The 16,145-nt window shown below is 34.9% G+C and overlaps 1 protein-coding gene across 1 annotated transcript in view; it reads left to right on the top strand.

The window, feature by feature from the left end:
• Positions 1-2,791: 2,791 nt before the first annotated feature.
• The window catches only part of LOC145693019 (lambda-crystallin homolog), a 44,330-nt gene continuing 30,976 nt past the window's right edge, over positions 2,792-16,145 (top strand). The window contains exons 1-3 of the mRNA XM_081768680.1: positions 2,792-2,949; positions 8,176-8,363; positions 13,967-14,175. Of these exons, the coding sequence (XP_081624806.1) occupies positions 2,900-2,949; positions 8,176-8,363; positions 13,967-14,175 (447 nt within the window). The 5' untranslated portion in view covers positions 2,792-2,899. The remainder of the gene's footprint in view (positions 2,950-8,175; positions 8,364-13,966; positions 14,176-16,145) is intronic.

Below are 16,145 nucleotides of genomic sequence, written 5' to 3' on the forward strand. Positions count from 1 at the left end.
GACCAGCTTAAGAAATTCATGCCATTAGCAGCATTCAGATACTTCCTAAGTAGAACACACAAAGTAATCATATATGGCCTTTTTTGATTATAGATAACAAGTGATATGATAAAAACCATAGAAGATTGCAGTAAATCTTAACATTATATCGCCTGTCATTTATGTTAACCCGCCCCGCTTCGCTGCGGTCATCCCGGTGCTGGCATATTGTAAAAGTGTCTGTAAAAATAAGCAAATCAATTAAAAAATTTTAAACAGAAGATTCAAGCTATTTTCCGCTGTATATCGCCTGTCATTTATGTTAACCCGCCGAGTGACACGGTCATGCGGGTTGCATATAAATACGTTTATTTTTACCTATGATGAACTAATAACAAAGGATTTGTACGTTATGGACACCTGAATGGTCAATTATCTCAAGACACTGGTAATTAAAAATTAAAGTGATATGATAAAAACCATCTAGGGTCCAAATCCTAATAACCCCCCAAAAATGAAAGAAATTGGTTCAGCCGTATTAGCGTGATGAGCGGACAAAAAATTGTACGTTCTCTTTTATATATATAGATTTAGGAGATGTTTCCAAAACGTTACGAGGCTAAACCTATATGTACGTAACAAAGCGCAAATTTCATTAAATTTCACCCCAATCTTCCATATGGCGCCTTTGATGCTCGTAGTCCTAGATTCGATTCTTGGTGGGAGAGCATTGAACGCATTACGATGATTCGAATTCAACCGTAAACTCTTACGTCCACAACCTCGGTACTGAAAAGGGACGCTAGTCTTCAACAACAAGAATCAATATACAACTCCTATCCCTAGTAGCAAGAAAGCTTTCGGCCAATTGGCGTGTGCTTGGCTTTTGGCTTTCTACGCTTGCACTTGAATTGCATGCTTTTATACAGTTTGCCTTTTGTTGTACTTGCAAAGCGATGCTTTAGACCCTTCTCAGAGCGTCATAGCATCACTGGATATTCATTGGTTATTAACTTGACCACTTGTAAAACGCTTGGTTCAAGCTTGAAAGGAACACAGAATGCAAGGTTTCCCTCATGTAACTTCGTTACTGGAATCCAGCTTGCGGCATGCTTGTACGTTTTCCAATCAAACTGGATGCAAGCTTGACTGACTTGCAATTGAAGCTTACAGCAAGCGGTTTGCAAGTTGTCTTTGCTACTAGGGATAGTTTTTCCACGTTTGAAAGCAGTGTGAAAGTGGGTTTGGATCGTTATAAGCGATGTGATTGATGATGGGTCTCCTCAACATTCGATTGCCCTTACGTTTGAGCTTCATCTTGAAGTTCCAGAAGCTATTTCCGACAAATAGTTCGAATGAGCAAGGGTAAGAACCATATTGCAGCGAAAAAGTGTATGCATCAAACGCTGTGCAATCGATGCGTTATGGAGTATCTAATTGTCCTCTTCCGGGATCTCAAAATATTGAAATAAAACTAGGTATTGATGGTCTGGCACTTCGAAATGATTGCGAAACTCCCGAATATCGAAAAGAGTAATGATTAGTATTATGTCCTTGGTCGAGCTTCTGATCTCCTACTCCTTCGGTCTTGGAGATACTGGGCCAGGTTGTTAAAAGTCTAAAAGGAATATTCCCTTTTCAGAGACATTACTTTTTTTTCTGTCTTGCATTTCCCTTCAAAAAAAAAAAAAAAAAAAAAAAAAAAAAACAACTAACAATTAGGGAATGCAGCATTTCTATACTATATCACGTGATGTACACTTTTAAATTTTTAAGATAAAGTAAGTTGACTTTGATTTGATTTTCAGTTTAGCGTCCTTTTCAGCAGCGAGGCTATATGAAACGTGGACCAACTTAACGTGGGTTCCGAACAACATGAGCTCCAGCCGGGAATCGAACTTGGGTTTAAGATAAAATGAAATTATTATATAAAGATCTGTAGAATCATAGTACGATTGAAATTATTATTAAAATGTACTGTATTTTAAAATCATATAATATTATACAAAGTAATCTTAAATTTAAAAATTGATTTCTATATTGGTAGGCCTAGTAGCGAGATGTGAAGAAAATCGCTTGAACTATGCTTGAAAAAATTCTTCAAAAAGTTCATCTTCTCTTTCATATTCCTGGTTAGAAAAAGTGTCCTCCTTCTGGATTTTTTCAAAAGAAGTTCTTTTTTTTTTTTTTCATAATGTAGAGCTGTATCGAAAAGTTGGTTTTTGGAGTATAAACAAAATTGTTAGAGCTACTTCATTTTTCAATAAACTATCCTTATTTTTGGAATAGAACGAAAATTCAGTAAAAGAAAAATATACCCCTGGAGGATTTCAAAAAGAAATCTGAAGTTTAAAATTGTGAACGGTGTGTTCCCTAACATACATCAGGAGGAATGCACAAACATTTACTTAATTACGATCTCGCGAATTTCTTTACTATTATTACCACTCGAAAGTAGCCTATACATTTGTAACTCGATACACCCATTTTAATAAATTATTATATACACATTCTTTATTTTTAGTTATTTCTTAGAATTTTAGGGACACGGTTCCTTCTCTGATATACTGGTCCCATTCATGTTAAACTGTTAGTACTAATATCTTTTGTATACAAGACCTACCTAGTAGAGTTTAATTCCTAGTGAAGTTTGTGTGGTTCGAATCTCGCATTAATTTGTCTCAGTATCGATGTTAAAAGAGGAATTATATAAAGTAAGATACCAATGGTACTATAGATAACGCACACATATAAGCAATTCTGTGTTCAATCTTGGCAACACGAAGTTGTTTATAATTTAGATACGCATGCGCCATACTTCAGAACATATTATTAACGTGAGGATAGTCGTCTTTTCAGTAACAGAACGAACGTTTGTTCAAACTTCGAGCTCTCAACAAATAATTAAATTGAAACAATCATGGCATCAAATAAGGGCTTAAAAAATGAAAAAATTGCTGTCATTGGAAGGTAAGTGCAAAATAGATTAGGGTGTTAATATTAAGAAATTCTACATTAAACATTTTCTGAATTTGATTTAATTGATGTACCAAATGATGCGAATGGATTCACTTGTACCGTGACTGGTATATTAGCTTTTGTTATACGTATTTCTTGGTTCAATCCTTGCTGTGAGTACTTTGGTCACTGTAATATCAGAGTCCATTGGCACACGATCTCGCTACTGCACAATAATGTTAAGCTTCAACGGTGAACAATATAACGATAAAGAAATATTTTTTTAAGAAGATTATTTTCTTATATTATTTAAATAAGGAAATTTACGGGAACTTACTCGTTCATCTTTGGCGGATTTTAACCGCAACCAATGGGGATATCTTATAAAAAGTGATTTATCAAAATTGTGTAATTTGTAACTAGTTTATACTGTTAATTTGGTTTGTACGTGTAATTTAAAAGGCTTATCGTGAAACAGACCGACAGACAAATGAACAGTGAAGAGGGAGTAGCGTGCCTAAGTCCTAAAGTACGTATACAAGTTTTAAAAAATATGATCACAAGTTCTAAATTTTAGGTCTTCTGCAAGTTAGGACTTGTGCACCTAAAGATTATATCTTCTGCATTTTGGGCTTATGCAGTGTAGAATTTATGTACTAAATTTATTTTTAGACGTCCGTTTAGACAGCCTCTACCTCTTCCAGATTTCACCGAAAGAATTGCAAACGTTTATGTATTATTTAAGTACAAAGTAATTTTAAGATATTAAGAAATTAATTTGGAGACCTCACTAAACGAAAGCCCCACCCACACCGATTGGCACAAAAAAGATTCAACCGTTAGTGCATCGTTTATACACACAGAATTCTTATTTGTGCATTAAAGGAAGTGTGAGATATTAGCGTGTCTAGTTTAGGCACCAGTCACCCAATACGATCGATTGTCGGCAAAATAGTTTCAATCGTTAGTACATCGTTTGTGCACAAAGGGAAATGTGAGATATTGGCTCATCTACTTTAGGCGCTTGGCCAACTACCTACACCGATCAGCACCAAAATGATCTCAATCTTTAGGATATTGTTCGTCTACGAAAAATTCTCGTTTGTGTACAAAAAGAAGTGTGAGGTTTTTGCATATTTCTTCTGGGCGCCAGCCCTTAAAACCCACCAATTAGCGCAGAAATGGTTCCGGTTAGCTCTTGAGTTTAGCTTAGAAGAAATGGGACGATTGGAACAAAACTTATAGTTCTTTGGCCTACGATTAACAATAATAATAATAATAAAGTTATTCACATATACAAAGGGGAGCAGGGTGCACATTCTAAAAGAATTGTCGAAATGAAACAAAACTTGCAGAATTTACTCTTCATGACACTCTGAAAAATAAAATAATTCTTCAAGTTTTCTTTCCCTATTTGGTGGGAGCAGAAGGGGCATATTTGCCCACAATGCCATATTTCGTCTCTTAGGTCTAGCATAAGACTGAAACGATTGGGAGCTCCCTCGTGGCTAAGCGGTTAGCATACGCGCCTTTGGCGTGGAAGACCCGGATTCGATTCTCGGCGGGAGCTCATGTGGTTCGGATTCCACGTTAATCAGTAGGTCCTCATCTCATATAGCCTTGCTGCCGGACCCAAAATCAAATCAACTGAAATGATTGGAACGAAATTTGTGTGATCCATAGTTCCTCGCCTATAACTAAAAACAATCTAATAATAATAATAATAATAATAATAATAATAATAATAATAATAATAATAATAATAATAATAATAATAATAAACTTATTTATTTACATAAACAAGGGGGACATAATCCATAATATTTGTCCGAGTAGAATAACCATGGCAATACATGGGGGAATATACTCTCGCAAAAAAGATAAGGAAGAAAAATTAAAATATGTTATATTTCAGTGCATCGTGGAGAGTAAATTCTGCAAAATTTGTTCCAAGTGAAAAATGTTATGGAGTATGCACCCTGTTCCTACTTGTATATGTAAATAGATAAGTTTATTATTATTCTTTCATTTTTAGTATTGTGTCTGAGAAATTATCGATCCTGCAAGTTTGGTTCCAATCGTCTCAATCCTTCTATGCTAGACCCAAAAACAGAACCATGGGATTACATGAGGAAGTATATTCCCCTCTGCTCCCGCCAAATAAGGAAAGAAAAAATTAGAAACTTATTTCATTTTTCAAAGCCTCATAGAGAGCAAATTCTGCAAGTTTTATTGCATTATAACAAATTGTATAGAGCATGTCCTCTGTTTCTCTTTATATATTTATGTAAATAGATAAGTTTATATTTTTAATTTTTAATATATAGGCCGAAGAGTTACGGATTCTGTAAGATTGATTTCAATCATCCTAGTTCTTTTAGGCTAAACCTAAGAGCCAAAAACATAACCAAATAATTTTGGTGCGAATCTGTGGGTTTAAGGCAACTTGTGCAAAACGCCAAAATCTCACAATTCTTTTGTATATACGCAAAAGAAACTCTCGCATCCATAAACATGAAATTACGACTGAGACAATTTTGGCGCCAATCGGCAGTGGCGGGAAGCTGGCCCCTAAAATTAGATCGCCAATATCTCACACTTCCTTTTGTGCACAAACGAAGATTTTGAGTACAAAGTGTGCACTACGATTGAAATCACTTTGACGTGAATCGGCATGGGAGGGAGCACGCGCCTAAATTTCATACGCTACAGTAATACTCAAACTTCCTTCTGTGCACAAGCGAATATTTTGAACGTACAAATGTGAACAAATGATGCATGAATCATTGAGACCATTCTAGCACCAATCATTGAGACCATCCTAGCACCAATGAGGGGGAGGGGAGACTGACGCTTAAATTAGATACGACAATATCTCACACTTTTGTTTCTCAATAAACAAAAAATTGCCTGCCCAAATGTACAAATGCAATTTCATCACGTCGACTGCGTAAGAGTGGTGTCGGGTGACACGGTGACTCACATTGTCAGTGGTAGAGCGCTTACCTGTGGTGCGTGGGGTCCCTGGTTCGGTCCCCGGCCAACTAAGTTTGTGATAGATAACATCGTGTCAGTGGGTTTCTCGGGGTATCTCCGTTTCCTCCCACAATCTCATTCCACCAATTCTCCCATTGTCTCCATTAGCCTAACGGACATAATCGTGAGACTTTAAACTGAAAGATTTAATTTCATTTTCATTTTGGGAGTGGTGTATGGTCTCTTTGCTCGACTGCCATTACGTTGTATTTCGTTGACACGAACTATAAAGGCGCAGTTTCCGCTGATACCATGAACATAGACATTGGGCCGACGGCCGAGGAGAACTAGTTTGCATTCTCTATTCATATGAGGTCAGGTTCAGTCTGAGTAGTGATTCTGGGGGTATTCTCATCTGGCGAGAGGTGGGAACACACACTGCACCCAAGAACATTGTCCAACATGATCATTTTGTTCGTTCGATATTCTTTGTGTGTGAGGAGGGGCATACTTTTGTATGGGCATACCGAATTTCCAACTTTTTAATGCGGTACACTCGTCGGTCAACGTTATTGTCACCGAATTTGTAATTTCAACCTATAACGAATTAAAATCTCTCAATCCTAATCATCCTGAGACCAGAATAATTGCTTCAATAGTATTCTATTGCCTTTTAGATTACAGCAAATGTTAATATCAGCACAGTGTATTAACTTTAATCATTTAATTATGCTTGTACAAAATTTCGAAAGTCAGTTTTAATGCAAAATAGTGACAGAGGACAGGGTAGTTTTGGCCGTAGTCATATTAATTATGCCTCTGTTCACAATCTTAACGTACAACATGGAAATAGTAATAATAACAATCATTCGAACAATAGAACAAATAGTAGAAATGCTACCGGTAATATGATGCAATCTAATCGTAGAAATGGTAATTGGAATTTCAGAAATAGCCGGAATCACAACAGAAATAATAATACTCGTATGGCTTTTCAGAATCGATTCGTAGGTGGCAGAAATTATGGTAATAGAGATCAAAGTGTGCCAACAACATTTAATAGACAACAAAGCACGCAAGATTGCGGGATACAATGCGATTTAATTGAAACTATGGATCATCGCAATTTAAACTAATCTCAATAGAGAAAACGAAGAATCTTATTTTTATATATTCCAACTTATTGTGTTCTAGTTTTTGTTATTTTATCTCTAAACTTATATTTAACCCAATAATTTATCTATCTATATCGATTGTATTTCCCAATGTTGAATGTTGTTTTTGCGTTTAATAATAATTTAATCTTAATGTGATTTCATTTGAATATATTTGTGATATGATTATTTCTTATTTAGACATGATGAAAACAAATTATAAGAATAAATAGCATAATGATTTTAGGTATCAAACCAAAAGATAATTGAAATAATTTATAAAATACTTCTCAATTTGGATAAATGATTTAAATTTGTTAATAAACATTTTATGGCCCTGAATGGACTTAATATAGGTTTATAATTCGGAATCCCTTATCGACGTTATATTATAAAAATATAAATATATAAATGATTATAAGATTAATGTAAAATGAGGTATTAATAATGATATGTAAGTGAAATATGATGTATATGAGTAATTATGAAATGTGATTTTTTTATATACGAGAAATGTCCGAAAAGTACTGACGATTAGTGTAGGTATCTTAACGGTCTAGGATTATTTTCTTTTATTTGTAAAACAAATAAAAGAAAGTCCATATGTTCGCGCGCCATAATACAAGGATATGTTGTATTTTTAATTGTATTCTTTGCGCGAAATGTGTGATCTTTTCTATAAATATGCACTAGCCAACTAGGTTAAAAGGAAGAAGAAAAAAGGAAATATATCTTGTTAAAAATCAATGTATGTTTTGTTGTATATATTTTCCTAAAAATCACCAAGACGACCTATACATATGTTACGATAGAAACAGAAGAAAGGTTAGACATAATGACAACTACTTTTTAAGGATCACAAAGTTTATAATAAGAAAGTATAAAATAAACATTTTGCATTATGTCAATTTAGTTTATTCATTGTGGCTCAATAAGATAATATAATGTTAGAATCAGGACTAAAACAAAAATAACAAAAGTATATTGTTATATCAGAACCGTGTGGTGCTACTTAGTTTCTTATCTTCTTCCTGTTTTACCACTTTGAAATTTAAGTGGAAAGGTTTCGGGAATTACAGTGCAAAACTTACAAACTTACTTTTTTTAGTGGTCTCATTGGAAGAAGCTGGGCGATGCTATTTGCAGCTGCAGGGTACAATGTGTCAGTGTACGACATAGAGAAGGATCAAGTGAAGAAAGCTTTGGAAGACGTTGGAAACCAACTAAAAGCATTGGAAAGAAATGGCACGCTTCGAGGTCAAATGAATGCAGATGAACAATTATCACTCATTGAAGGTAAATGTTTAAAAAATCATTTTCTATAATTCGGACTTTTAATTTATAACTATATATTTTTCAATCAAACTTGCACTTGCTGGACATATGACTTACAATCTGGAAAAGATATTGTGAGGTAAGACATGGGGTTGGGCTGGGTGTGATATGTAAAATAATTTAAAACAGCTAATATTAGAACCCATCGTTTTCGTGGTCACTGAAAATAATAGTGACTTTCCCGAAGCCGTTTAAGTCCAAGTTCAGCCCCAACAACACGGGGTTGAGGAGGATATAAAGATAAAATGTGTAAAATGAATGAGATTAGTGTCGTATCCATAGTTTTCGGCGGGTTGCGAAGTAGATTGGTGACAGTTCCAATGATATTTAAGACCTCCAAACGCGATTTCAAGGATCAAAGTAAAATCACATTACTTGCTGTGCCAGTATTACAACCTTCATAAAGTTACCTTATGTGAGAATATACTATAGCAGAAAATAAAACAAAATCTGCGCATAATGTGAGTTACCATTTTACTTCCTTTTTTTAACTGCACTCTTAAAACCAAGGATGTTATAAAATAGAGGATCTGCTCATATGCACCTTCATTCTATTAACTCACTGAAACCAAGAAACAACCGAGTATCGGCACGTCTGATTGGCTACTCTCGTTTCCGCCACGAATGTTGGCTCAAAATATTGCGATCTTATTGAGCAAAGCGGACGCAGTAGGGGTGGCAAAACTGTGACGTATAGCTTTACGATTTTGTTGTATAGGCAGATCCTCTATTTTATGACATCCTTGCTTAAAACAATATTTTTTTTTTTTTAAAAAAAAAGGAAAAACAAGTAAGACTGCTGTGATTTATTTTTTCTTAAATATTTCAGCAAGTAACTCTGTAATTAGTATTCAAAAGGAGCATACAAACACAATAAGAAGAACTTTTAAAATTATGAACCTTTATTTAAAAATATAACAATTTGTTTATTTCTCCTACCTCTTGCGCGTGGAGAGTCTGGACCTTGTTGTGAATAAATACCGTGAGTGTGGGTGCTATCGGAACTCTCTTCTAGAATTTCATAACAATTCTACCTTTTACCTATTTATGTATATTTACGTCACTTCGCACTTAATAACGATCCCACGAACGCCGAAAACAACAAATAAGAAATTTTGCATCTTTGCTTCTCGTTTCTCTTCTTTTCTGAACTATTCGAATATTAAACTACCCTAGCAGCAAGAAAGCTTTCAGCCAGTTGATCATGCTTGACTTTTGGCTCTCTACGTTTGCACTTGAAACGCATGCTTTCATACAGTCTGTCTTTTGTTGTACTTGCAAGCGATGCCTGAGACCCTTCGCAGAAAGTCATAGCATGACTGGTCGTTCATTGGATAGTGATTTGACTTGACTTGTAAAACGCTTGCGTCAAGCTTGAATGGAACACTGAATACAAGGTTGCTCCCATGTAACTTCGTTACTGGAATCCAGCTTGCGGCATCCAACCTGTGTCCGTACGTTTTCCTAAAGCTGGATGCAAACTTGGCCGACTTGCAATTCAAGCTTTCAGCAAGCTGTGTGCAAGTTGTCTCTGCTAGTAGGGTAAGGTCCACAATTGCATTCATGTTTAACTTATGGCTATCTTTATTTGTTTAATTTTCTCAAACTGATGTATCTACATCATATTTTCTTTACGTCGAAAAATTTAATACAATGCACGTTCTTATTGAATTCTAAAGAAAATTTTCAATCCTGGGATCGTTCAACCTTAACATTTTAACATTTTTCATAAATTCTTTAACATTGCTTTTCTGTTATGACTCGATATCTTCACTATCGTAAGAATAGTATCATTATATGGAATTACATAGATATGAAGTAAACCTTTAAAAATAGCGTTAGGAAACGCGCATTGCACATTTCACTCACTGTCCATCTACATTAACTAGCAAACAAAGAATGGTCGAACTGTAAACTGCGTGGAAAATATGAAAATTATAAAACCCAAGATCGGTGGTTCGAATCTTATCTACGAATATTTTTAGTAAAAATATGGTAAACAAAGAGGATTAAGGGTTGAGAATATGTCAAAAAAACATTTCATGATGACGTAATCTACACCGAGAAACACCTACTTCAGGATAAAAAAAATCGTCTATATCAGAAACTAACAAATATTTGAGTACTTTCTTGGTTTGAAAAATGTCCTGCACACCTGTAAATTGTAACGAGTAAAGCTGTACCAAGATGATGTAGATTGAGTTGTTAACTGTCAAATGAAAAACACACTAAATCATAAAACATCTCCACAACAAATTGAAAAAAAAACTTTATTGTTTTACTTCTTAATGTTAAACTTTGTAGTTATATTTGCATAATGAAGCTAAGTTTTTACTTTTGAGTGACGATAGGAATGAAAAAGTAGTGATTGTGAAAAAATCGAATTCGAGAATTCAACGAGATTTATACTTTCATGACTTCTACAAACTGAAAAAGTGATATTTTTGGATTTGTCCGGTTTTCGCCCATTCGTCCGCTCGTCTCGATGTAATTGTGTTCACTAACCTAGAGATGGCGAGAATTTTCCGGCCCGAGCCCAATCCAGCCCGAATGTACACTCATGTCCAAAAATATTGTCTATAAATATGTTGTTGTAGGAATATAATTTGATAACGAATTCGTCCGGTATCTCTTATAATGTTAGTATGTGTATACTTGGTAAAGACATGTATATGGCAGATTTCATGTCAAAAGAGCAGTAAATAAGAACAATAAAACGAAAACAAAACTTTCTTGTCCATTTAGCATAATTTTGTTTTACTCATTCTAATTTTTGTATTTACAATTCTTTTCCTATGAAATTTAGCACAAACATGCATTTGTCGATTATACAAATAGTATCAGTATTAAAAGTACCCTGCAAAATCATTATCAAATTGTATTCTTACAAGAAGACAATTATAGATATGCGACAATCATTTTGGACATGAGTGTACCTAGGCCCGGCCCAGCGTTGGCCCGAAAAGTTTTGGAGATTTTCGGCCGAGCCCGGCCCGGCCCGATAATTTTTTTAAAAAATTAGCTCGAACTCCAATCTTTCTCAAAATTTAGTATTAAACTTGACCTAACCCTCAGAAACATCTAAACTCTGGTTCACAACCTGACGCTTGCCTCCCGAATGGTACCATTGCCTCCTAGAACTTTGCTGTCATCGAGAGAACAAAAACTCCATTTCCTGTAACAAAAATCAAACTTAATTGATTTTTAGCATAAAGTGAAGATGGCGATATTGTTTAGCGACAGGCAAAACTTTCCCACCCCTTCTTGTCATATTTTGGGTTCAGTGAACGTCAAAGTCAGAGCTGCTAAGCAACACAAACTATAAATAGCTATTGCATTCTTTGTAACATTTTTTATGGGCACACTTCTTCAACGTTTGGCTTTATTCCAATTATCGTTTAACGAAAGTCAATAATTATTAAATAATTGCAATTAATCGGCCCCGGCCGGCCAGATCTGAAGAGAAATCAGTGTCGGCCCGCCCAAGCCCGGCCCGGCCCAAAGAAATAACAGAGTCGGTCCACCCAATCCCGGCCCGTGCAGGTCTCTACCTAGAGGCCATACAATTCAACGTATCTGCACCAATAAGATTTTCCAGGGTATCTTTCCGAATTTTCTTCCTACCCCGAAGATAAGGCAGAGCTTACTAACGGGTGAAAATAAAAAATGTGATTTTCTGGAAACGTGCTCTAATGATTTAGTTTAGATTTCATGTATATTAATATTTCATTAACAACCCTACACTGTGGTATAAGTCGCTCTCTGAGAAAAATCTATGGGGAGTGGTTATAGTTTTTCGGACTTTCCTCAAAAACGACTCATACGATTTTCTTCATATTTCATAAATATACTTTCCACTAATAACCGAATCATATCGTATAAATTATTACTCCTTAGGTAAATAGCGACAAGGGATAAATTTAATCTTGGGGGTTTTCCTTAAGTCGAAATTTTCCGAAAACACCGTTTAATTTTGTCCGTATTTCAGAAGAAAATACATCATTATTAACTGCAGCGTAACATGATTTAGTTTAAAGTATTGGAGCGAGAAGGTTTAATGTGGTGGCCCGTACCTTTTATTTAAATAATTTAAATGTTTGAAAGTGTGTTATATCTTATAAGGAGAAAATGTATTTAAATAAAATCATGTTTTTCTACAAAATGTAATAATATGAAAGAATAAACTTTTTAACGATATATTTTAGTTTAACAGTTTGAATTATTATTACATATATTTACGCATGCTTCACACACACACACACACACACACACACACACACATATATATATATATATATATATATATATATATATATATATATATATATATATATATATATATATATATATATATATTAATTAGCTATCAGAAGAAAAAATCGGAATATGTTATGTGCAACAGCACGTTTCGTTACAGAACCTTTCTTCCTGAGATGCTATCTCCTAGGTGGTGATATCTTATTCTTTCTTGTTAATGCCATTTAAATTCTATATATTTCGTGTTTTTAGTACACTGTTCATGTATTTATGTTGTCGTATTTCTATACACACACAGAGAGATTTTAAATTGTATAAGTGTATTTTAAACTAAACTTTTGTAATTTTACTTATCAAAACGGTGGATATTATGTAATTCTAACTATCTACATTTCGAAATTCACATTACTCTGTAAATTTGTATCCATGGTTTCTAGCTTTGGAAATAATACAAAAACATTGGGAGAATTCTAATTAATTTAACCAAACGTTGCAAGGCATTAAAGAAGTAAGTTGTAATTATCACGAGTATGTGTAACAATGTTAGGAGTTTCTGTATCCTGCTAAAACAAGACACGATTCGATGTTCAATAGAGCATTTTTCACATATACGTTTCATAAATATAGCAATAAAGCATCTGCTCAGTTATTAGTGGCAACGAATGGCATAATTGTTAGCGCCAAAGAGGTTGTTTTTGTGGATTTTTTCAGAAACTACACATCAGAAAATATGCTCGAGCATGTAATTTTGTTAAGCTATATGTGATCTATCAACTAACATATGACTTATCTTTGAGCAACATAGTATTTAAATGGAAATTGAAGTTCAAGAATTAATCATAATTTTGAGATAGGGCCTATATATTATTAACAATACAATGTAATAACAATACAACGTAGTAACAATACAACAATACAACGTACTTCTTCTAGTATTATAATGAAGACTTTAATGGACTTTTATTTCAGTATCAATTTCAGTTTAGTAAGTGGCGGGGATGTGCACACCATCAATTTTTAAGTTTTCAAAAAATCATTTCTCTCGAAAACTACGCATGAGGTTCTGCACTGACATATGTCATTTTGTTTAGCTCAATGAGGTCTATCGATTGGTATATGTACCATCTTTGTACATTTTTCTGTTAAACGTTAATAACATTATATTTTTTATTATTTAGATACAGAACAATTCCATATTGATAATAATCTTCAAACAGACTGAATAGTTTTACTTGAACGGTGTAAAAAAGAAACCTCCAAACTTGTTAATATTATTTTGTTACTTATGAGAATCATTCTTCTTTTAGGGTCTTCTTCCTTAGCAGAAGCTGTCAAAGGAGCCAAGCATGTTCAGGAATGTGTCCCTGAAAATTTAGAATTGAAGAGGAAAGTCTTTCAAGATTTAGACAAAGTTGCCGATTCCAACGTTGTTCTATCAAGCTCAACGAGTACTTTTATTCCATCCAAATTCACAGCTAATCTCACACATAGCAAGCAAACCATTGTTGCACATCCTGTAAGTAACTCTTTATATATGTTGCATATGTATTATAAACTAAGTGACACAAAACTTTATGAAAGTTACATCAAGAAATACAGTGCCCATGTGGAATAAAAGTTATACAAAAATTGCATTGCATGAAGCTATTACGATTTCAGTATTGTGTAAGATTTCTAGTGTTAGTAAATAATATGGCACGAGCGTTAACGTACTGCAATCAGAGCCTCTACATGCTACGTCCTCGAACCAAAGAACGTTTAATGTGTTCTTAAGGAATCATTTGCCACATTGGACGCTGTTTGCAAGCGAATCTGTAAATCATTAACACTGGCTGCTGGAGCTGGAGGATGTGACGAACAACATGCTGAGACACTATATTCCCACACCTTCGATAGGAAACATGCCAAGGGCCATACAAACCAGAAAAGCAATACTATTCATCCTTTCTCGAAGAAAACTTGTATATATTCCAGGATTATGAAGGATATGTATAGCATTATCCTGCTTGAGATTTGACATTTGAAGTTGTCTGAAGGCAGGGTATAACTCACCTCTAAACTTGCCTAATGTATCGATCACTTGTAGCTTCTAACGTATAGGACAGGTTTAAGCGGAATCTGTCTAAAAGCAGGATCTACTGTCACTCAATATGCTGTCCGTTGTACTTACTCGATCTTTGTAGCCAGAGATGTTCGCGGTTCTCGGTCAATTAAAACTGCTGCAGTCGAGCGTCTTGCCCGCCCAGCGTGCAGCAGATGCTGTCGAACCGTAAGTTCAAACATGTCCATATCCGTTATCAAATCATAGTCCAGCGCCTAGGGAACAATGTGGACGAAGCTTCATGGTCTGTCACTATATGCGGACAAGATTTCTGTTATCCCAAAGTATGATGACATTGCATGATCCACATCCCGGTCCCCAATGTGAGCGATTTCGTTGTATCCATTACTTCTACACATATCTTCGTATCACTGTTGCTATACCTACCCTCTTACTTCTTCATCTTCTTACAATTTCCTTCCAAGAACTAGAGTTAACACATGGAAATAATACGAGAGGTATTGCCAGGAATCTTGTCTCTAAATATGACAAGAGATGTATAGAATTCAAAAAAGTCAAAGAGATCAAGATTTCATAGAGTGCTGGAGGAATAACTCATCTTTCTCGACTCCTTGGTATAACACTTTGAGTAATAATGAAATAAAAAGAAGAGAAAAAGTAACGACAAAATCAGCTAGAACTGAAAGATTCAGGTGATGTAAGTTACAATTATAAACTGAATTAACTCTGGGGTAAAACCTCTTATTTCGATTTCATACTCTACTTCGATTTATATATATATATATAATGTCTTGTTTTTGGGCAGATCACTCAACCACCCCAAGCAACTCTGTAGACAGTTGTCCACTACTACTCCATCTGACTTCTATAAAATTTCTCTGACGAAATGAAATTAATTCTTTTAGTTTAACGTCTCACACCTATGCCTTTAGGCCAAAGAAGACGGATTAAGGCAAATTATTGATAATGAAAGAATGCTGGAATGAGAATGTGAAAGGAAACGAAATACCCTGAGAAAACTCACGGACACGATGTGGTCCACCACAAACTTATCGCGGATCCAACCAGGGACTCCAAGCACCAGAAGTAAGAGCTCTATCACTGACCCACCGTGCCCCCTTAAAGTTTATCTAAATAGCACCAAAGTAAAATTCATAAAAATTATTTGAAGATTCGTAAGGTAGGCAAACCTTTTTCTCATCCATACTACTCCCAACCCTTTATGATATCAGAAAATCTAATACCAATTCCTGTCATGCTGTGTACCCACAGAGCAACTGCCCGAGTCGCTCCCTCAAGCGGTATCCAAGAAGCGAAGAAAATCTAGCTAGTATCCCTCATTTTGGGCTACTCTCGCCTATGACTAAAAGAAAAATTAAAAGCAGCTAGCTATTATTTAAAAAAAAAAAAAAAAAAAAGAATCT

The sequence above is a fragment of the Thermobia domestica genome, chromosome 1 (assembly GCF_964235325.1).
Source record: "Thermobia domestica chromosome 1, izTheDome1.hap1.1, whole genome shotgun sequence".
Classification (NCBI taxonomy): domain Eukaryota; kingdom Metazoa; phylum Arthropoda; class Insecta; order Zygentoma; family Lepismatidae; genus Thermobia; species Thermobia domestica.